This window comes from Ctenopharyngodon idella, chromosome 10 (genome assembly GCF_019924925.1).
Source record: "Ctenopharyngodon idella isolate HZGC_01 chromosome 10, HZGC01, whole genome shotgun sequence".
Classification (NCBI taxonomy): Eukaryota; Metazoa; Chordata; class Actinopteri; order Cypriniformes; family Xenocyprididae; genus Ctenopharyngodon; species Ctenopharyngodon idella.
In genome coordinates, this window is record NC_067229.1 from 25,699,869 (window position 1) to 25,724,685 (window position 24,817).

The 24,817-nt window shown below is 36.3% G+C and overlaps 1 protein-coding gene and 1 long non-coding RNA gene across 3 annotated transcripts in view; one reads left to right on the forward strand and one right to left on the reverse strand.

Annotated features, from left to right (window-relative positions):
• The first annotated feature begins 339 nt into the window (after positions 1-339).
• Positions 340-6,246, forward strand: LOC127520531 (uncharacterized). The gene is made up of 2 exons (XR_007932147.1): positions 340-4,788; positions 5,171-6,246. It is a non-coding gene; the product is annotated as an uncharacterized LOC127520531 (long non-coding RNA).
• Positions 6,247-7,816: 1,570 nt separating this feature from the next.
• The window catches only part of auh (AU RNA binding protein/enoyl-CoA hydratase), a 31,947-nt gene continuing 14,946 nt past the window's right edge, over positions 7,817-24,817 (reverse strand). For both annotated transcript variants that reach the window (XM_051908740.1, XM_051908741.1), the window contains 4 exons: positions 14,350-14,537; positions 14,218-14,268; positions 10,816-10,863; positions 7,817-10,362 (listed from right to left, as the gene is read on the reverse strand). In XM_051908740.1, coding sequence (XP_051764700.1) covers positions 10,285-10,362; positions 10,816-10,863; positions 14,218-14,268; positions 14,350-14,537 — 365 coding nt within the window. In that variant the 3' untranslated portion in view covers positions 7,817-10,284. The remainder of the gene's footprint in view (positions 10,363-10,815; positions 10,864-14,217; positions 14,269-14,349; positions 14,538-24,817) is intronic.

Here is a 24,817-nt window from a genome sequence, read left to right on the forward strand (position 1 = left end):
TGCATTTGCTCGCAAAATGTTTGCGTTCCTCCAAGAAACTGTTAACTGTTAAAGTGTTAGTTCACCCAAAAATGAAAATTATGTCATTTATTACTCACCCTCATGTCGTTCTACACCCGTAAGACCTTCGTTCATCTTCGGAACACAAATTAAGACTTTTCAACATTTAGTGACGGCTGATTTCAAAACACTGCTTCGAAGCTTTACGAATCTTTTGTTTCGAATCAGTGGTTCGGATCGCGTAAACGAAGCCTCGTTTATGTGACTTTGGCGCTCTGAACCACTGATTCGAAACAAAAGATTCATAAAGCTTCGAAGCAGTGTTTTGAAATTACCCATCACTAGATATTGTTGAAAAGTCGTTATTTTGTTTTTTTGCCGCACAAAAAGTATTCTCGTCGCTTTATAAAATTAAGGTAGAACCACTGTACTCACATGAAATGTTTTAAATACACTATATTGCCAAAAGTATTGGGACACCCCTCCAAATCATTGAATTCAGGTGTTCCAATCACTTCCATGGGCACAGGTGTATAAAATCAAGCACCTAGGCATGCAGACTGTTTCTACAAACGTGTGATAGAATGGATCGCTTTCAGGGGCTCAGTGAATTCAAGCGTGGTACCGTGATAGGTTGCCACCTGTGCAATAAGTCCATTCCTGAAATTTCCTCACTACTAAATATTCCACGGTCAACTGTTACTGGTATCATAACAAAGTGGAAGCAATTGGGAACAACAGAAACTCAGCCACGAAGTGGTAGGCCACGTAAAATCACAGAGCGGGGTCAGCGCATGCTGAGACGCACAGTGCACAGAAGTCGCCAACTTTCTGCAGAGTCAATAGCTACAGACCTCCAAACTTCGTGTGGCCTTCAGATTAGCTCAAGAACAGTGCATAGAGAGCTTCATGGAATGGGTTTCCGTGGCCGAGCATCTGTATCCAAGCCTTGCATCACCAAGTGCAATGCAAAGCGTCGGATGCAGTGGTGTAAAGCACGCCGCCACTGGACTCTAGAGCAGTGGAGACATGTTCTCTGGAGTGAAGAATCACGCTTCTCTGTCTGGAAATCTGATGGACAAGTCTGGGTTTGGCGGTTGCCAGGAGAACAGTACTTGCCTGATTGCATTGTGCCAAGTGTAAAGTTTGGTGGAGGGGGGATTATGGTGTGGGGTTGTTTTTCAGGGGTTGGGCTTGGCCCCTTAGTTCCAGTGGAAGGAACTCTTAATGCTTCAGCCTACCAAAACATTTTGGACAATTTCATGCTCCCAACTTTGTGGGAAGAGTTTGGGGATGGCCCTGTTCCAACATGACTGCGCACCAGTGCACAAAGCAAGGTCCATAAAGACATGGATGAGTGAGTTTGGTGTGGAGGAACTTGACTGGCCTGCACAGAGTCCTGACCTCAACCCGATAGAACACCTTTGGGATGAATTAGAGCGGAGACTGCGAGCCAGGCCTTCTCGCCAACATCACTGCCTGACCTCACAAACGCACTTCTAGAAGAATGGTCAAAAATTCCCATAAACACACTCCTTAACCTTGTGGAAAGCCTTCCCAGAAGAGTTGAAGATGTTATAGCTGCAAAGGGTGGGCCAACTCCATATTAAACCCTAAGGATTAAGAATGGGATGTCATTAAAGTTCATGTGCACGTAAAGGCAGGCGTCTCAAAACTTTTGGCAATATAGTGTATGTCTTTAGTACCTTTCTGGATCTTGAGAGATTCAGTGACATTGCTGGCAATGGAGGCCTTAATGAGCCATCGGATTTCATCAAAAATATCTTAGTTTGTGTTCCAAAGATGAACGAAGGTCTTACGTGTGTAGAACAACATGAGGGTAAGTAAAAAAAATGTCATTTTCATTTTTGGGTGAACTAACCCTTTAAAAGGTATTTCGTTTCTCTGAGAAATTTTGCATCCGCTCGAAATATTATGTTCCTCCAAATAACGTTGTTCCTTTGCAAAAATTTTTCATTTGCTTTCAAAACTATTGCGTTCATCCACGAAACTGCGCTCAATCACAAATTTTGTATACCTCCAAGAAACTTTGCATTCGCTTGCAAAATGTTTGCGTTCCTCCAAGAAACTGTTTGCTTGCTAAAGTGTTTAGTTTAGAAACTTTGTGCTCATTCACAAGTTTTGTGTTCCTCTGAGAAATTTTGTTTACTCACAATATATTGCATTCCTCCAAAAAACATTGTTTGCTCACAAAAGTATTGCGTTCCTCTGAAAAACATTACGTTCACTTGCAAAATGTTCGCGTTTCTCCAAGAAACTGCTCACTCACAAACGTATTACGTTTCTCAGAAAAACTTTATGCTCATTCACAAAAGTTTTTCATTCCACCGAGAAACTTTGTGTTTACGAGCTAAAGTTTTGCTCCCCCCAAAAACTGTTTTTGCTTGCAAAAGTATTGCTTTCCTCTGAGAAACATTGCATTTGCTTGCAAATTTTTTGTTTCCCCAAAAGTTTTGCGAGTGAATGCAAAAGCATAGAAATGTAATTTTTCCTCCCAATCATTGTGTCCCTTAATTGGCTCCATAACATAGTCAACTACTACAGTATAAGAGCCATATAGATTATCATATAGATTAAAATTTAAATTTCATGAAACAGTTCAATTTGAAAGGATTAGTACTGAAATCATTTTTGCTCCTAATATTAAACATTCTAAAATTTCAATCCCATCACTGTAAATTTGTGCCTGGAAAAAAAAAAAAAAAATTACCCATGGCATTCTTTCCAAACATGTTTATGCCAGGTCTGTTGCATAAAACAGTGCAAAGAAGACAGCACTGAGCAAATGTCACTACATCACACCACATTATTTATAGAATACTTGTGCTTTGAGCCAAGAATATTTCCAGCAAAAAAATAACTTATGGGACTACTAAGCTTGAAGAAGCACATATGAGTTAATGAAATACTGTAAGACTAATATTTATGTTGTCATTCACAAGTATAGCACACAAATGGCACTGTCCTCTCATGTTGATTCTGCTCTTATGCAACACATATTACATGTGTCTACATGCTGTAATACATAAAACTAATTGCCACAATAGCAGATGGTTAATTTTACAAATTTACAGTCTGGAATGAGACATAGATGTATTCAAATAACAGTTATAATTTTCCTCTCAATTATATTTACATAACGTTTTTCACAGTACACATTGTGTCAAAGCAGCTTTAAAGAATACAAGCTGAGACAACGAGGACATCGCAAATGCTGCAAAGTATGTCTGAGATTATGTTTCCATATACAGACTATGTGTGCTCAAAGTAAAATATGTCAGTGAGTTTTCAATTGACAGTTGAGATTAATAAATACAACTTTCACAGTACACTTACCAAACACCAAGTGGTTACAGAAAAAATGGGTCAACTACATTTAGTAGTCTTAGATTCAAGAGCAAATCTGGGACACTAAAACAGACCAAACACTGCAGTATGCAGCAAGACACCTTTAGCATGAAAAAAACAAACAAAAAACAACCTTCTGAAAGTGATTCCAACAATATAGTTTCACTGTGCCATTACCGTTATAGTTGTGGTGTGGACTCTGCTGTATCATTATAGTTATCAGTATACAGTAGTTACCGTCCTTGGAGTGAACGGGCCTTAATTGATTCAAGTGGTGGATTTTTTGCGAAAAATGCTTGATTTTGTAGTGGCTTTATTTAAATTTTGTTATAGAAATTACAGGTGGCTTTTTAGTGTTTTTTTTTTTTTTTCCTGGAAAGCTAATTGACTTGGCAAGCACAGAAATTTTCTTTTAAACTACTCCCTGTGAAAACATTATCTAAACACTTTCTACGTTCAAAAGGTATACGACAGACAACATTTTGTACACATTTTTATTACTTTTCTGACATTAAGAACCATTGGTCTCTAATTTATAAAGATAATAAATAACAATTTACAACAATAAAATGTCAACATTTCATTTAAAATTTAACACAAAAATAAAAATCATTAAAAATTCATTAACAGTTTTCATTTTAATGTGTCCATCATTTAATTTACCTAGTTGTATGTTAATCTGTCTTTAGCAGTTATTAAATCAATTTTACAGCATGCAAACAACGCAAACAATGCATCATATTAACAGGATTCTAACAATGAATGCTTCATTATGACAAAATGCACCCAATGCATCAACTTATGCAAACACTTCATGTAAAACATGAAACATATCGTTTTGTACAGTTTTTTTGCCATGATGTTTCTTGGTAGATGAGACCTTTTAGCTATACTCATAATTGACGCACTTATTTTGAAGTGGGCTTTGGCTGAATGTGTGATGTCACACGACACGTCTTGGGCCAAATTCTGTGGAAAATATGTGGCAATTTCAAAAAATTGCTAGCTTCTGCAAATATTGTGGAAATTTAGCTTGATTTTGCATTATATTTTGCAATCACAAAATCCTGGAGGGACTGAAATGGCATGAGCAAAATGTTTAAAGGTGGGGTATGTAGTTTTTCAAAAACACTGTTTGGAAGTTAGTTGGGCCGACACCAACAACAAACGTGTAACCAATCAGCATTAGGGGGCGTATGACGGTCGAGGAGAGAGAACGAGCATGACAAAGACTACAGAAAGAGAGATGAGACAATACAAAAGAGCTCAAAAGAATATCACTGGAATGAAGGTTTATGACTGGGTTTATGAAGCGCTTTAGGACACACGTTAATATTAGAAAAGCTTTCCAGCGCTGGAGAGAGCTACACGAGAAGGCCTGAAAACAGACGCGGAGGCTGCTTTGAGGCTACTTCACATGTGAGTAAAACTGGGTTTGAGTGTCATTGATTGTCTGGAGCTACTGTGCTGTTGGCGACTAACAACGAACACTTGTTTGTATTTACTCGTGTATTATAAGTTCATTTTTTTGTGCTTCCTTATCGTTCATTCATCATCTGCGCTTTATTTTTCATGAAGCATTTGGTTGCGCATCAGCTGCGATAAACAGACATCAACTCTCGCGTTGCGTGTGTAACAGTGGCGTGTGTAACAGTTATATTTTTTTGTGTGTATGATACCATGTTTATGGGTAATTCATACTGAAAAATTTAATTTATAAATTTTTTTATTTTATTAAATTTTAATTGTTCTTTCTTATTTTTAAATTTAAATTACACATTTGTATTCTGTGTGCTAGCAGGAACTAAATTGGCGTTTAAGAAGCATTTCACCATTGTTGTGCCCAGCCTCTGCTGAAAGACACTTGAGAAAGTCAGTTGTGGGCTGTTAAGTTAAGTATTAAGTATGATCTGAGATCTATCATCAGCAGCGTGTCCACTGCACATTCTTGTGGCTGACACAGGTGTGGTGCTGCAGACCATTTCATGGGGGGTGAATATAATGAGGAACTTATCGCTGGAGCGCATGTGAAGACATGCTACGTGTTAAACCATTGGAATAAAGGCTTCATTGAGCACACAGGAATGCAGGCTGAAGATGTGGATGTGGTTCAAATTCCTGAGCCGCCACCACATGCTGCAATGCTGTCATCAAAGAGAAAACATGCTAGAAGAAGGAACACTAGAAAAGGAGACTCTGAGACAAAAATCCCGAAAGGTTTTTGAATACCCAAGTATGCATGTCATTTCCTGCTCAACCAATAAAATAAGAGGAAATAATTACAGGACTAATAATTACCTACTCGGGCCTATTCTTTCAGGATACTATTCTGGTGTTTAAGTTTTTGATACATCAAGTTATTCTTGTTTGCTCAACCTAGGAGTGTAAAGGGAAAATGGTAACACTTTAGTTTAAATACATTAGTTAACATGAACTAACAAAAAAAAAAAAAAAACTTCTAAAGCATTTGTTATTCTTGAAGTTAATTGAAGCATTTACTAATACATGACTAAAATCAAAAATTGTATTTGTTAATATTATTTAATGGACATGAGCTAACATGAACTAACAGTTGTATTTTTTAACTAACTAATAATTTATTAATAATTAGTTAAAGATGAACAAATGCATTACTCCTTGTTAGTTAATGCATTAACTAATGTTAACTAAATGGAACCTTGTTGTAAAGTGTTACTAGAAATTAATTTTTTAAAGTATTTTAATGACTGACACTTTTTACATGTCCAAAAAGTGATATGCAGTACAAATTAATTTATTTCTGCTTTGTGATACTAATAAATAATTATTACACTGCAAAAATAAAAACACATGGATTATGAAAGATGACTTGTTTTGAAAAATAAAGGGTTGCATATATATTTGTATCTTTGTTTTGCGCTACATCTAACCAGTGGTGGACGAAGTACACAAATCAAGTGCTTGAGTAAACGTACAGATACGTATCATAAAATATACTCAAGTGAAAGTATTTTGTGCTCCTTTTCAATTTTACTTGAGTGAAAGTACAAAAGTACTTGATTTTTAATGTAATTAAGTAAAAAAGTACTGATTGATGAAGGTTTATTTTGTAATTTTATATAGGCCACTTATATAATTTAATTTTATATAATATTATAATATTTATATATTTTATATATAATCCTATTGCTCAAAATAATTATGAATGATTATGAATTGTCAAATAGCCAGCACTATGGAAGATTAGTGGATGCAGATACATAATATGTAATAATATAAAAACAGACGAAACATATAGGGCTAAATACATAACATTTTAAAAAATTGCTGCAGCAGCAGGGAAGATGAACGTGCATGTGTTATTTTAATTTGTGTTAGAGTTGCACGATTCTGGATAAAATGAGAATCAAGATTTTTATTTGTTTCTTTCAAACAGAAATCATGATTCTCCCATGATTCTGAATAGACAACTAAACAAAATTGTGTATAATTATTTACTAGAGGACAAAATATTAATTGCTGCAGTCTATTTAAAAATATTTAATTAATTAATTTTAAAAAATGGGTTTGAATGAATGATTTAATGACTCACTCATAACTATTTCACTTGTTTCATTACTGGATGAATCAATGTTTTTGAACAACTCTTTTGAATGAATCATTCAATGTCAAATACATAGATCTAAATATCTAGTGATGGGCGATTTCAAAACACTGCTTCATGAAGCTTCGAAGTTTTACAAATCTTTTGTTTCGAATCAGTGGTTCGGAGCGTGTATCAAACTGCCAAAGTCACGTGAACCACTGAAATTTCTAAATGTTTCGAAACTTATGACGTAACAAAGCCTTGTTTACTGAAATCATGTGACTTTGGCAGTTTGATACGTGCTCCGAACCACTGATTCGAAACAAAAGATTGGTAAAACTTCGAAGCTTCATGAAGCAGTGTTTTGAAATCGCCCATCACTAGATATTGATGAATAAAGTCGTTATTTTATTTTTTTGGCACACATAAAAGTATTCTCGTTGCTTCATAACATTAAGGTTGAACCACTGTAGTCACATGAACTGTTTTAAATATGTCTTTAGTACCTGTCTGGGCATTTGAAGTGTTAAATGTCTTGCTGTCAATAGAGGCCTCACTGAGCCATCGGATTTCATCAAAAATATCTTAATTTGTGTTCCGAAGATGAACGAAGGTCTTGCGGGTGTGGAGCGACATGAGGGTGAGTAATTAATGACAGAATTTTAATTTTTGGGTGAACTAACCTTTTAATATAAAACAGCTCCAGCATGTAAAAAATGAATCAAAAGTGCCTCTCTCAAAAATTATCAACGATAATATTATGGTCAACAAAACAAAATTTGAATTATAATTAATATGACAACTTGTACAAAACAGTACAAAATCGCTCAAAAGTCGAAATATTCCTGTTCATATTTAAAAAATATGAATGCATTATAAATATTCATATTTAAAAATATTTTATTCATCTTGCCAGTTTGTGATGTATAATTCACTAACCAACCGTAATGTGGCAAAACAAGCTCAAATTTCATTGGACAATGTGAATCAGAGTGATAATTTCCCGATCTTATTCATCAATTGGTTGAAAACTACACAGCCTCTGTCTGTTTTCAGTTTTTTAACAAAGCTGAAATAGCTAAAAGAAAAAAAAAAAGAGAAAGAGATAAGTATCATTCTTTACAGTCTGACTGGACAGAAAAATTTGCGGTTTGTCTCATTTTAAAAATCGGATGTGAATTGACTACAAAGCATGCCACAAAAACATGCAGCACCAGAAGAATATGTATTACAGCGATAGATGCCCTTTTGACATTTGAGCCTGCAGCAGTTATACATCAAATAAAGTAAGAATAAAGCTGACATGAGCGAACACATCCTAGGCTCATATGTATACCAGCAGTCATGTGCTTTCCTGCTGTGTGTATATTAGATAAGCATTACATCACTGGGTTAATAATTGTCAGAATGCAGCAATGGTGCTGCATGAAACAATCCCCCATGAGCCCCTGGGGCGACGTTCCTGTTGGCTGACACAGCAGCTCTTGCAACAGTCTGGGTTTTTTCCTCTTTTGCCACAGAAGCTCAAATAACAAAGACAGTAAAAGCAGCACCCTCCTTTCACCCACAACTGTAATATTCTATTATGATAGCAATTACAATTTTTTGAGCAGTAAATGAAGCCCTGAAGCTAAGTAAGACTCGTTTCTGTTAAATGTGAATTTTGAAGTGTTTTAACTGCTTTAGCACTTCCTCTGAAATGATTGCAGAACTTCTGGGAATGGAGCTCTTCTTAAACATGACTCACTTTCACTGTCTCAATGTTACAGAACAATTGTGGAATTTAAGTTGTAAATAATATTTATATTGTTTAATTATGTCTATCCAAAGTGACATATATTATGTGCTAATTCTACCAGTGTTTCTTGGTCCTTTTGGAGCACGATAGCCGTAGTCACTGTTTAATTTTTATTTTATTTTTTTTGGAAAGCACATCCCTTGATGTTACTACCGTTCAAAAGTTTGGGGGTCGATACAATTGTTTTCTTCAGTTACTTCTGCTCACTATTTATTTGATGAAAAATACATTAAAACAGTAATATTGTGAAATATTATTACAATTTAAAATAACTGTTTTCTATTGTAATATATTGTTAAATGTAATTTATTGCTGTGATCAAAGCTGAAATTTCAGCATCGTTACTCCAGATCCTTCGGAAATCATAAAATGATGAAACATTTCTGATTATCAATGTTGAAAACAGTTGTGCTGATTCATATCTTTGTGGAAACTATGACACATTTTGTTCAGGATTCTTTAATGAATAGAAGGTTCAAAAGAACAGCATCTATTTGAAATAGAAATCTTTTGTAACATTATAAATGTCTCTACTGTCACTTTTGATCAATTTAATGTATTTAATGTATTTCGTATTAATGTATAAAGTATTCATTTCTTTAAAAAAAAATAAATAAAAAAAAAATCTCACTGGCCCCTTTTCAACAGAAGTGCATAGATACTATTTGTAACTTTCTTGTTATACATTTCCTTGTTTGCAAAATTAGCATGAATAAAGCTGTTGTAGGCCAGTGATGGCAAATATATTGTTTACTGCCAGATATCTAACCTATAAAGAGCAGGATGTAGCTGTAAGATAACACGAGTAAACACTAAAAGCATTAGGGCAATACTCACAGGAGGAAGTAAGATGTTTATAGAAGTACATGTCAGTATTATCTTGTTTTTTAATCATAAATAGTTGTGTTGTTGAATTACATGGATAAGTAAGAGTGTGGATAAGTTTTAAGGCTTTAATGCATACAGTAAATTACAAATTTCACTACTTTTTCCTAATAGTTTTGCTTACAGTAGCCATTTCATTACAACATATACCTCGAAACAGATACTGAGAGAGAGAGTCAACATCCTTAGGGCAAAAACTGGGTACTAATTATATGCACATGTTTGAAGTGAAAGCAGCTTTAATGCTTAATATCAGTGCTGATTCCTGGAATCAACCGACCAAACCAGATTTTGTTTGGGTAGTACTGCACACTCCTTGAACTCTCTTGTTATGCATATATATAATAGCTTATTTTCCATTTTGTGTTCATTTGAAGTGCATTCTGTATTATTTTAACTGATGAGAATGAGAATGAACAATATTTCTTTACATTAGGTAACAAACATAAAACATAAAGGAAAACATACCATGCAAAAAGAATTTGATCCGCAGACAGAGGAATAGCTTTCATCTTTCAAACTTGCTCTTCACATATTTCAGCTGAAATCCCTACAGGTTTGACCATCATCGGGCCCCTGGCAGTGCTCCAAATATTTCAGGTATGCAACATTCTTTACAACAACATTGAAAGGCAATTTGCTTGTAATTGGGTTTGTTAGGCCGGTGTTACTCGCCCTTATAGCAAGGAGGACGTTTTTCTTTGAACGCCAGCAAACCTTCCAGCCTGTCTTTGGTTGGGATCACCTAGGAGACAACAGAGTCGTATCAGTTGAACGCTGAAGCTGTGCCGTCTTAAGAGCTAAATATAGTGGCTTTCTGAGTGATCTAGGCCAGCGTTCCCTCTCTGCATGATGTGCATTATGTTAACACTATATGATACACAGACTGATTATATGAAATTACAGGACAGGACACTATGAGGAAGTACATAGGAGAGGAGAGAGGGGAACAGGATTGGGAAAGGACCCCGAGCTGGGATTTAAACTTGAGTTAATATGTCAGAGCCCTGTCCACAGGGACACGGCTCTTGAAAGGTTTATTTATCATTGTTAAAATATATTTCTCCATGCTGAAAACAAATAGGGTTTTTACTTTGGAACCCAACTGTTGTGCTTTATTGTAGAACAATATTACTCAACAAAAACAGAATAGTATTTTGATTCTCAGATCAATTTTTATTGTGTAAACATACAGTACCTGGGCATAACATGCCTCTTCAATGGCTAATCCTGTCTTTAAATCCACCTGGGAAAAATAAAATAAATCAACATCACACTAGTTTTGCATCATCCGTTTTCATTTGCAGACTGTTTACATGGACCACAGCTACTGTATTAGTTGTGAGAACACTTAAGTCTGAATTGATGTTGAATGCCCACACAACACACTTTCTTTTCTCCTTGTAGCCGTAGGAACAAACCATCCAATAAATGTGCAAGAGCTCCTCATGACAACACAGAAGAACAGAGACCTACTTTTGTAGGTGACCTTGGCATTTTACAAAAACAGAAATATCTGAACTCCTCACTAGAAAAACAACCAAATTTTAAGTAAATGTCCTTTGGCATTAGAGGTTCAATAGAGCTCTTTCTCCATTTCAACAACGACAGCTCTTCTAAAGAAGGTCAGATGGAAACAAGCTATTTTGCTTCCTAGTGAAGCATCTTTAAATAAAAGGAATTGCTTTTTTCAACCCAGGCACATTGGAAAAAATGTGTCAGTGGCAACATTTCTGCAAAATGATATCATGTTGCTTCTTGCATGTTTTGCAACACTTTCTTTCAAAGTGAAATGTCCGGTGAGTGATGCAAAAAGCGGTTTAATTTTTCTCTGGAACAGATGAATTTGAATAAGACAATGTTGTATTACATTGGTTATTGTACATACTACATTGTAAAAAAAAAAAAAAAATCCCCGTAAAATTTATGGTTAAAAAAATGGCAGCTGTGGTTGCCAGAACTTTACCTTAAAAAAATACAGTTGCAACGCTTTAGGTTTTACAGGACAGCACTTAGTTTACTGTCTATTTCACAGTTCAAAAACCATATAATTTAAAGGTTTATATTGTAATAATTACGGTTCATAACTGTTTATTTTACACGCTGTAAAGAGAAAAAGAAAAAAAAGAACATATTTCATTAACTGATATAATGTTAATTTACCAACCTACTGAAATACTAATATCTGTTTTGTACCTTTACACTGACAACCACCAATAACACAGTGGTGATGAGAGTCACATGATGAATCAAAGCTCATCACAAGCAGCTTTTCCAAAAGCTAAGAAGGACAATACTAATACATAGAAGGTGCATACAGTGTCATTCACACAAACACTAAACACCATCATGGTAACACACATCAAATTTAAAAAATGCAATAAACATTAATTTAACAACATTAGATGTAACACAAAACCCTAATGTACATAACTGATTAGAAAAAGATAAGAAGAAACCGTTATTTCAACAAAAAAAACATCAAATGTGAAGTGTCACGCAGGGAATTGTGGGAATGTCAATTTACGTTTTTTCACTGTAAATTATACAATGACTTGTTATTTTCACTTCCAAAAACTGTAAATTTAACAGTATTTTACCGTAAAATTACATTAAATGTACCATTAGATCTATTACAGTTATTTACTGTATATAGTATGGAAACTTTCTGTAAACCAATTAACTGTTTTTCACTGTAGCATTTTTACAGTCTTTTACCGTTAAAATCACGATACGTTTTTTTACAGTGTATAATGGTAGTTTGGAAATTAAATGTCTGGTGACTGGCACTAAAATGTTAATGCTCTATCATGTTTGAAAATAACGTACCACCTACTCTAAACCTGACTGATAGTGTTAACAAAAGCAAACGTGAGATGAAAACATTAAGCATGATGCTTTAGTTTGCTTTGTTATCATGACTGGTGCTTCATGGGACTCGACATGAGCGCATTGCAAGTGCAGTGCTGTACCAGGTGAGCTACCGAGCAAGTTTACTATGTCAGAATAGCCACACATATGGAGCTGATTATGTGATACAAACATCAAAATGTATTACTTTACAAATGATGCACTATGATAAAAGGCCATATCATATTTCTGTGCGATTCCATGCACAATACTACGTCCTTATTAATTAATAATTTGCCCCTGTAATCATAATTTGTGTGAAAAGAATAAATGTTGTTGGTGTTTTACTGCCTCTAGTGTTCATTTCAACTGCAGTGAATTGTATCGTTACGTTTTAGGAGTTTTGCTAACATGTAGATAGAGGCAAGTTTTTCCAATGAGCTTATGTTGGCTTTTTTCTCTCTTTTAATGACATCAACAGAAAAGATGAGGAGGTCACTTCCTAAAGTATGTGTGGTGTTGACAGGCTGGCCTCTAGGGTCAAGGTAATGTCATAAAGCAGACTCTCTCTTTGGTATCTCAGTTGACAGTTGCACATGACTTCACGTACAACACACTTTTACTGGTAAGCATATACATGCTGAGAGATGGACGTAGGTAGTATAAAGCCCTATTCGGACGGTAATTGTTTCTCACGTCTGTAAAAATAAATTTGCATGGCACCTCAGTGATAAAACTCATGCATTCAGATGGCGATTTATTCATGGTGGAGGAGTGAGTTTAGTGATCCTGCTGCTCACATGGTTGTATGATTGTCTTCTGTAAATTAAAGGTAATATGCTATGCTTGGAATAATACAAATAAATTCATATTTAATTTAATAATAGGAAAATAATATCCTATTTATTAATAATATCCCTTTTTAAAATCGTATTGCTGTAACGGCCCATTTCAAATGTTTACATGCCTTTTTTCCTCTTTCTCCTTTCGCTGAGGTGGAGCAGTGATGAAATATTGTTCTTGTAAATACTTAACAGCATATCAGTAATAAAAGTGTACTTATTTAAAATGCATTCTAATTACAGTGAAGTGCAACTATGTACAGTGTTCCGCAGTGGTTAAAAAGGATTAAACTGTGAGGATTTAATGATAAAGGATTTAAACTGTGAAATTTAGAATTGATCTCCTCTTATAAACTCAAGAGATGTGGATTCGGATGGCAATTTAATTACCACATGACTTTGGTGTTTGTCAAAAAACAAACGTTTTTACGCGGGTGGTGGGAAAAAAACACTGACACTCTGGATGGCAATAACATCACCGTCTAGCCCCGTAAATGTTGAAAATACCTTACATCCCTATGAAAAACGATTACCGTCCAAATAGGGCTTAACACTGGTATATCTGCTCCATCACATTATGTGTGATCTATTAGGTTCGCTCACAGACAGCAGGGAAACAATTAATGCGAAATGCAAATAACTAGGTTATCTATAATACAACTATAATAATTGTACTAACTTATATCAAAATAAATATCAGCTTTTTAAAATGGAGAAGAAAATGCTTCCCATCTTTTTTTGGTTGATGTCAGTTTGTTCAATCAAACTCTACAGTATTTTGGCAAACATTCTAGTCACTTGGTAAAAGATGCCAACACAGACAGGTTGCCTCACTCTCAAAAACCAGGAACACAAGAAAACAACTCTATATTTTTGATCAGAAAAGTCAGTACAATGTGCAATCTTACCTCTATTCCCTGGTTGATTGCTAACTTCGCCATTCTAATTGCAATTGGCCCCTGAGAGAGAACAATCATCAAACCTTCATTAGAACAACGTACACTACGAAACTGTAGAAGCTGAATGAGCGAGCATCATACCTGAGGGATGAATTCACGGGCCAGATCCAGAGCTCGCAAATACGCAGCATCTCCACTCTGATTTTGCTCCACAGCATGATTGACTAGGCCGAGACTCTTGGCCTCATCACCACTCAGCACCCGCGCCGCGAATATCAGCTCTTTAGCTATGGACACTCCTACAGTTCGGGGCAGACGCTGAGTTCCCCCTAGAGCCAGAATATGATGACAAATAATGTTATAGAAATATGTGACTTGGAATTACATTCAAAGCATGTATGATTATAGTTTAAAAGTCTGGGGCTAGTAAGATTTTTTAACGTTTTTAAAAGACGTCTTCTGCTCACCAAGGCTTTGATTTGTTTGATCAAAAATACAGAAAAAAAACAGTAATACTGAGAAATATTACCACAATTTAAAATAACTGTTTTCTATTGTTATATATTTTAAATTTTAATTTATTCCTGTGATGCAAAGCTGAATTTTCAGCATCATTACTCCAGTCTTCAGTGTCACATTATTATTATCAATGTTAAAATCTTCATATTTTTGTGGAAACAGATGACAATGATGATTTCAGTTATTGTTAGCAGCTTCTCTTTCGAACCCCTATCTTCCAAAGACATACCGGCAAAACTCAATGCTTAAGTTCTCTGATCGGCTAAACTATAGCGCCAGATGCTTCTTGGTTTATGGTGTCTAAGGCTGTCAAAAAGACAGATGTGACTTCTCAGGACACCTTTTGTCAATTCTTTGATTTCAGAAAAACTGAAAACAACATCTTTAAAGTGTTAGAAAACTCCCCATTTGACCACAGATCAGTTCTGAGTAGAATTTGGAAAATTGAGCAAAAAGTTGTATTGTGCTTCAGTGGTCTTAACACTATCAAAAATACACATCGTAATTTGCAACTGCAACAGAAGTCTGCATCTTAGCGGTGACCCAGTCCACCTCTCCATACTCAGAAACACTCATCTGATAAATGTTTGTTGCACACAAACATTTGAAAGGTATTGGTCATTCGTTGAAAAGTGTTGTGGTGGAAGACAAAAACTCATGACCCGTGTTTCAGCATGGTATCGACTGTGCAGCCTGAGCTTTAGAAAATTGTACACCGGTCTCAGAAAATTGTACAACACAAAGCAAAGTGTTTTACAATGAGTTTTGAAAATGATTGGCCCACTTGTTGCACCCATGTTCCTGGGAGCCTTCATTTATTTCAATTTACACAAAGATTTTCACTATTTAAACTAAACTACACTTGCGCATTTCAGTGGGCAGTTAAGGTCACAATCCACATGTACAAAAATGGAGGTAATTATGGTCACTACAACACAATAAAATAAAGACAAGGAAAATTGTACAAACCATTTTGTTTTCAATTCAAAACAGCAGAATAAACAGAAATTGCCAGCAAACAAATGAAGGTACAATGTGTGTGTGTGTGTGTGTGTGTGTGTGTGTGTGTGTGTGTGTGTGTGTGTGTGTGTGTGTTTGCGCGCACTGAGAATCTGAAGCTGTGTGCATGCTTATGACAGGCTGTAATGTTTTTAAACAATAGCTAGAATTTTATCTATTTAACTGCAGGAAATGAACTCCATTGATATCTAGGTAATGTATGTTGAAAACATGTTACCGGTTTTGCTAGATAACATAGACGTGCCAAGTGATAAGACGACATTCTAGTTAAGGGCAAACTGTATATTTTTCAATTCTATTCCAAACTTTTTACCAGTAGAGCTTGAACAACTACAGCAGAGCTCAAAATGACCAGGGTTATCAAGTTCTAGTACACAAAACAAATAAACAGCAACATAAAATCATATTAAAAGTAGATCAAGTGACATCTGTCAGATAATAAGGACATTTTATGTGTGCTACATTTAAAGTCCTGTGATAAATTTCAGTTTGTTCTTCACACAAACATGCATCCGCATTCAGATTAAAAAATGGCATTGGTTCAAAATGCCAATGGTTTCTACGTGTTAACTGAATGCAGGTGCACAAGTTTGATATACTGTGTGTAGCCTAAAATGGAGAAAGTTTCGGTGGATGGGAGTTTCAAACTGTTCCCTGCATAAAGCTACCGGCTTCAGAAGACTTGGAATATAGAGTACAAGTCAAATGGACTAGTGGTTCTTCGAGTTGAGAGTCTTATACATGATCTATTGTTGTATGGAAAAAGAGACTTGTAAATATTCCTAAATTCTTGCATTGCACAGAAAACACAACAAAATACAGGTTTGGAAAAACATGAGGGTGAATACATGGATGAGCGAGTTTTATTACCACTTTGTGAATTTTATTATGTGTAGATTCAGTCGTAAGCAAGGCATTTTTAGGTTGATTTCCCGAAGAGTGTAAACACTGTAGGGCTTTACAGAACTGTCTTTATATTAATAAAATCAATATTTATTATTTATAAGACAACCTGCATTCATAATATTTGAATCATGAATCTTTTCTTCAGAAATTTGCTGTTTTGGCATGTAACCGCAACTTACAAGGACAGGTTCCTTTCACAATTGTAATCAGGCCATCTTTTGACTCCGTTGCACAACTCTTACTCAAGATCTTGTGTGAAATATGTTTACACATGAAAGCGGAGAGACGTGTTGCATAAGTGCTCACTAATAAAGCAGTTCACAACCCTCCACGGGCAACTGCCACCTCTCTCTGGCAAAAAGAGAAAAAAGAAAACATGAATAAATCATAGTGTTTATAAATCTAGGACAAGGCCACACTAACTGACTGTCTTTCCTTCCAAATTGACTATTTCTGATTAACGCTCTTGGACGGCAGTGTTTGACCGTAAGACTTTTATACAGTACATACAGACAACCACAATATATAAACATGAGCAATGACAAGATCTAATTTTACTGGAATCCTCTCATTTCATTAGCCATCATTTTGTTTTACAAACAAATCTATATATTTGGCTACCAAAGACCTTAAAATAGTTTATGACAAACATTGATTTTAATAATAATAATAATAATAAATTTTATTTGTATTGCGCCTTTCTTACACTCAAGGCGCTACTAGAGAACTAGATGAAAAATAGTGGATCAAATGTGTCATGTATTAGTGGATTTTTTTGAGACTAAACTCTATGACTTGAGCAGCGCTCAGTACTAAACAACATTTTGTTACGCAGCTAAGATTTCGCAAGAAATTCAGGGAAATCCTTGCATCACATCAGTCCTGGCCAGTGAGAAAGTGGCCTTTGCCTTCATACAGTGCATTTACAACACCCCCACCCCACCCCCCTCCCAAAAAAAGAAGAAAACCATTACCATAAACGGTGTCAACATGTTGAAGAAAGACTAAGGGCAAAGAGTGTGATGGAGGTTAGCTCAGGGTTGTTTTGAAATCGGCAGCAGAGGCTGGTAAATGTTACACATTGCATTCCAAGAAACCGGAGAGGCCGTCAAGAAAAAGCGTCATAGTCAAACATGTGCTTGAGTTCCTGGAAAGGCTACACAATCCCTGCAACCTTTAATCTAATCTTGTCCAATTTGACAGAGGTTAGAGACTGCAAATGCATAGACTAGGCATAAATAGTGAAGTGACCATACATCTACTTACAAATAACATGCACAGTACATTTTAAGATTGATGATGGAAACTTGCAACTTTTTGTTTTACTTTGGGGTTTTAGGTAACCACCCATAATAATTCTTGGAAACTAATTTCTTTGTACATATGGTTCTGTTTCATAAAACTCATGCAGAATGCAATTGTGCAAATGATTTTTATTTAAATTGCTGCATTTAGTTCAATGTTACAATTTAAGAAACAAATTACTTACTATTTAGATTACTATTTAGAAATTCATGTTGCTTGTGATTAAAGAATGAGGCCCAATGTTTGCAAGAAAACCTTGCAAATACCTATATTCTGAAAATGTGGCTATAAGCACATTTTGATTGACAGATGTGCACACATTCTTATTTAACTACTTTAACCGAGTAATACCACACAAACACTCTTTTAAAGGTACATGATGCAAGCTTGTCTTTCAACACCATTAGAAAATAAAACGTGAACAAGCACAAACACACAAAACATTTACTGCAACATTCCACCCAATTTAGCTGGTATCACTGCTTTTCGCTCTATTTAAAAGGTGTGTCAGTGATGTCATATGTCTCACATACAAAAACACACGTCTCACATGACACTTCAATTACAGAAGGCCTATAGCCTATTCCACTGGCCTGGGCTGACCTTCTGTTCCTCCTCAATACACACAAAAAACCAATCATTCCCAGCACAGGACAGGAAGTATGAAGAACTATGAAAATATGTGATCTGCCCACATACAGTATTATAAATTAAAGGAACAGTTCATTGGAAAAGCAAAATTGTCATCAAAACATTTTACAATAAGGTTCCATTTGTTAACAGGGCCTGAAGTTCCCACAGGTATCGTGATTATAATTCTTTTATATTCCTGCAAACATTTACAGTATCTCACAGAAGTGAGTACACCCCTCACATTTTTGTAAATATTTTATTATATCTTTTCATATGACAACACTGAAGAAATGACACTTTGCTACAATGTAAAGTAGTGAGTGTACAGCTTGTATAACAGTGTAAATTTGCTGTCCCCTCAAAATAACTCAACACACAGCCATTAATGTCTGAACTGCTGGCCACAAAAGTGAGTACACCCCTAAGTGAAAATGTCCAAATTGGGCCCAATTAGCCATTTTCTCTCCCCGATGTCATGTGACTCGTTAGTGTTACAAGGTCTCAGGTGTGAATGGGGAGCAGGTGTGTTAAATTTGGTGTTATCACTCTCACTCTCTCATACTGGTCACTGGAAGTTCAACATGGCACCTCATGGCAAAGAACTCTCTGAGGATATGAAAAAAAGAATTGTTGCTCTACATAAAGATGGCGTAGGCTATAAGAAGATTGCCAAGATTCTGAAACTGAGCTGCAGCACGGTGGCCAAGACCATACAGCGGTTTAACAGGTCAGGTTCCACTCAGAACAGGCCTCACCATGGTCAACCAAAGAAGTTAAGTGCACGTGCTCAGTGTCATATCCAGAGGTTGTGTTTTGGAAATAGACGTATGAGCGCTGCCAGCATTGCTGCAGAGGTTGAAGGTGTGGGGGGTCAGCCTGTCAGTGCTCAGACCATATGCCACACACTGCATCAAATTGGTCTGCATGGCTGTCGTCCCAGAAGGAAGCCTATTCTAAAGATGATGCACAAGAAAGCCCGCAAACAGTTTGCTGAAGACAAGCAGACTAAGGAACCATGTCCTGTGGTCTGATGAGACCAAGATAAACTTATTTGGTTCAGATGGTGTCAAGCGTGTGTGGCGGCAACCAGGTGAGGAATACAAAGACAAGTGTGTCTTGCCTACAGTCAAGCATGGTGGTGGGAGTGTCATGGTCTGGGGCTGCATGAGTGCTGCCGGCACTGGGGAGCTACAGTTCATTGAGGGAACCATGAATGCCAACAGAGCATGATCCCCCTCCCTTCGGAGACTGGGTCGCAGGGCAGTATTCTAACATGATAACGACCCCAAACACACCTCCAAGACGACCACCCTATTGAGCATCTGTGGGGCATCCTCAAACGGAAGGTGGAGGAGCGCAAGGTCTCTAACATCCACCAGCTCAGTGATGTCGTCATGGAGGAGCGGAAGAGGACTCCAGTGGCAACCTGTGAAGCTCTGGTGAACTCCATGCCCGAAGAGGGTTAAGGCAGTGCTGGAAAATAATGGTGGCCACACAAAATATTGTCACTTTTGGCCCAATTTGGACATTTTCACTTAGGGGTGTACTCACTTTTGTGGCCAGCGGTTTAGACATTAATGGCTGTGCGTTGAGTTATTTTGAGGGGACAGCAAATTTACACTGTTATACGAGCTGTACACTCACTACTTTACATTGCAGCAAAGTGTCATTTCTTCAGTGTTGGCACATGAAAAGATATAATAAAATATTTACAAAAATGTGAGGGGTGTACTCACTTCTGTGAGATATTGTATGCACTATAGCATGTAGGTTAGATGAGCAAATGAATCTAAACAAATTATCAGAGCAAATCAGTAATTTGAATACTGTTTGTAAAATTATGTTTCGCAGAAAGTATTGATCACAGAAATTACTGATTTGCTCTGATAATTTGTTTGGATTCAGGTAGGTTAGACAAGCAAATGAATCCAAACAAATTATCAGAGTAAATCAGTAATTTGAATTTTTTCTGTGAGACGTAATTTCACAAACAGTGTGAGTGATTCAGCTGTGCATTTCTCTCAAAATGCGCAAATGGCTTTACATTACTCTGCAAACAAGCTGCACACAGCGATACAAGACATTAGATCACGTTTCAGGACAGTCAACGGAACTGTCACTTGCCAATTCGGACCAGTGTTGGATCATCACTAAAGTTTATCATTTGCACGTAATTTTATGTACGTAATTTGCACCAATTTAAACATTCAGGCGATTTTAAACTCACACATTCTCTGAGAGACAGTTTTCTGTGCGCTCTCAGCCAAAGCGCGCATATACGCTATATTGCCAAAGGTTTTGGGACATCTGCCTGTACATGCACTTTAATGACATCCTATTCTTAATCCGTAGGGTTTAATATGGAGTTGGCCCACCCTTTGCAGATATAACAGCTTCAACTCTTCTGGGAAGGCTTTCCACAAGTTTTAGGAGTGTGTTTATGGGATTTATTGACCATTCTTCTAGAAGTGCACTTGTGAGGTCAGACACTGATGTTGGACGAGAAGGCCTGGCTCGCAGTCTCCGCTCTAATTCATCCCAAAGGTTTTCTATCTGGTTGAGGTCAGGACTCTGTGCAGGCCAGTCCAGTTCCTCCACACCAAATTCGCTCATCTATGTCTTTATGGACCTTGCTTTTGCACTGGTGCACAGTCACCTGAAGGCCACACGAAGTTTGGAGGTCTGTAGCTATTGAGTCTACAGAAAGTTGGCGACTTCTGTGCACTGTCCGCCTCAGCATGCGCTGACCCCTCTCTGTGATTTTACGTGGCCTACCACTTTGTAGCTGAGTTGCTGTTGTTCCCACTTGCTTCCACTTTGTTATGATACCACTAACAGTTGACCATGGAATATTTAGTAGTGAGGAAATTTCATGAATGGACTTAATGCACAGGCGGCAACCTATCACGGTACCACGCTTGAATTTACTGAGCTCCTGAGAGTGACCCATTCTTTCACAAATGTTTGTAGAAACAGTCTGCATGACTAGTTGCTTTTATATACCTGTGGCCATGGAAGTGATTGGAACACCTGAATTCAGTGATTTGGAGGGGTGTCCCAATACTTTTGGCAATATAGTGTATAAAGTCACCTATCAAACAGCTTGCGAGTATCAAATTAAGTTATTTTTGGTGGCTTATTGCGCTAAAACAGATGGATACACACGAAATTGTCAAAATGCCCGTCTTGGAGAGTATTCACGCAAACACAGGCAGTTATATCTTAAATGAACGTAAGCAGTTGAGAAAGACAATGCATGTGCAACAGTATTTTGGATCCATGCTTTTGATCTAGAAGTGACAACAGCCTAATATAACTGCTGCTGTCTGTCATCAATGTTAATCAAACAACAAAAGAAAGAGAAAATTACTCACTGATCTTGACTGAATAACTTTTGTGGCATTAATAGGGAATAATCTATATTTAATTTATACATTTAAGACTATGCAGTTATTTTATATTTGATTATTCAATTTCTGTGATATTTCTTACCTGAATACTACTGTTACCCCCCCACACCAAACTACATTAGTTTACATAAGCTAACAATTTAAAAAAATAAATAAAAAAATAAAGCATCTTAGTTAATGTTAATACAAAATTAAAATCAAAAGTTGTGTCTGTTAATATAATATGAACTTGAGCTAAAATGTACTATCAATGAACAACAAACCAATATTAAGAAAGATTATTAAATACTTTAACAAATGTATTGCTGATTGTTATTTGATGTTAGTTAAAGGAATTGTAACTAATTGTACCTTTTTGTAAAGTGCTACCTAAAACTTTGTGAAAAAACAAAACAAAAAGGTGAATCAACTTTTATGACAACTGTTTTCTTCTCTAAAAACAAAATTACAACTACACTAAACAATGTCACATTAACCACCACGTTTTAATATTTGTTATGATCATATGTGTGGACCAGCAATAAAAAGAGACAGCTCAGTCTGAAACCTGTGCAACAGTCCTTCTAAAGAATCTGGGCCAGGTTTACCAAGGCATATTGAAGTACTGAGAAGTGGGTCAGTAGATCTGTCATTAACTCACTCATACACGTTTATTATAAGGAATGACTTTGCTTACTGTAGAGTTAATCAGTAAGGAGCTCACGATATTTCACTACTTGCTTAGCAGTGCTTAACTACTTAATATTAAATAAACTTTGCTTGTAAAGATGTTAAAAACTACACATTTTCAAAACAGAGTAGTTGTTCAGGCAGTACACCAAAACTGATTAACTGGCTTAAGGAAGCCCAGTATAATTAGGGTGGTTTCAGTCTTTAAAAAGCAACCTTTGTTGACATGGGGTCTACACAGAAACAAACAAATTAAAGTATTGCAGCTAAAAATATTAAAACTTAAAAAATAAAAATAATATAATAGATTACCCCCTCTGGCCCCTCTCGAGTTATGTAGACACCATGGTCTTCTATTTCTGACCATCTAAATCATGTGATGGACAGTCTATTTTTGTATAATTTGACAGCAGTTCCAAAAGCTTTGATGACTCAAATGTGTTGTTCCACTAAATCTGGTTACAAAAATAAATATGCTTTTCAGAAAGCCATGGTCTAGAAAAGCCTTTATATGGTAATTCAAATGGAAATTGAAAATTTTGGTTTTATTTTTAATTTGCAGGAGAGCAGCAGAGGTGCTGATTCATTATGCAATCACACAAATAGGATAGATTATGATTGAGATACTGTATATTCCATCTGTAGAAGGACAAAAGTAACCTTGTCAGCAGTACTAAATGCAAATTGCACATGCAAATAGTGTGTGGGGAGGGGCAAAATAGTAGAAATTACAAATTTAACACAGGCTCATTGGAAATATTTGCCACCACTCACTGGACATTTCACTTTAAAGTGTAGGAAAACGTACAAAAAGCGATGTAATATTTTGCCACATGCACGCATTTCCAATGAACACAGGTTTTACAGTTCATGGTATCCATAAATAAATAAATAAAACATTTGTTCTCTTGTAAGTCTTATATTCTATAAGATTTATATTATCAACACAAATCATAATTTTGTAGCTGTGAAAAACTGTTTGCTGATGATGAACGATATACATTAATGTGTCCAACCCTACTCTTAAAAGACCATTATTGTAGAGTTACTTCCAACCTACTCCAACAGAACTGCGTGGATGTTTCTAGTAATACGAAACACCTTTAAACTCTGCAGGAAGATGCTGTAGAGTTGATTGGAAATGCAGAAACTTTTGCCAAAACTCATAAATGTCCTCAGCCATAAACAGGGGACACATGAAACATCGCTGGACAAATTATTAATTTTCGTTACATTCTTTATTCAAGATATTTTGAGGCTTAGATTAATAACCATGAAGAAAAAGTTTTGTCTCTTATTTATTAACACACTTTGTCTCATCACCTGGCTCTTGTGTCCTGGTGTCTATGAACTAAATTTGAAAACTGCGGGGAGAGTCTGCGGGATTGATTTTCCAAGACCATTCTGTCATGTTTAACAGCCTTTTCCTCCAGTTTACATCTTTACTGTCAGCCCAGGAATTTGTACAGTTCTAGGGCTGACTTGGCTCCTACAATGTCCTACAACTTCTTTGGGTGTTCCCTTATATAATTCTTTTATAGGTTAACATAAATTCTTCATCTGACTGGTCACAACAACATCTGTGTGTATAGCCCCTGATGCAACAACAGTAGACGATTTCCCAGACTTTGAGGTTTCATACCTTTAATACTTCATATTTCACTTTGTAAGGGCCAAACAGATTGTGAACTTAAGCGGTGAAGCTGACTCTGTCCTCTCTAGTCTCGAGTTGAAGGTCACTCCTGATCTTCCTCATTCTTAGAAGAGTTCCCGCTACTCCCTCATGACTGGCCTTGTGTGCTTCTTGGGCCAATAATGTTGATACTCATGCCTCATATGCTAGAATTCAAAATGCAGCGTCCTCCTCATAAAAGATTTGAATTCTTCTTCAAACTAAGAGTTCAGAGTTCTTGTCCTTGAATACCTCTAATCGTCTTAGTGCCAGATATTCTAACAGCTTGCGCCAGCGCAAACCCTCTTTTGGCGTTAAAAAACTACTGTCGGGACTTACTAAAGACACGCAGTGCAAAATTAGGGCTGAAAAGGCGTGGACTGAGTTGTTTTTGCAGCTGACCTTATTGCATATGCATTTGTAGGAGTTCCCTTTCAGACGCAAAAATTATGGGAGGAGAGTATTTAAATGATTC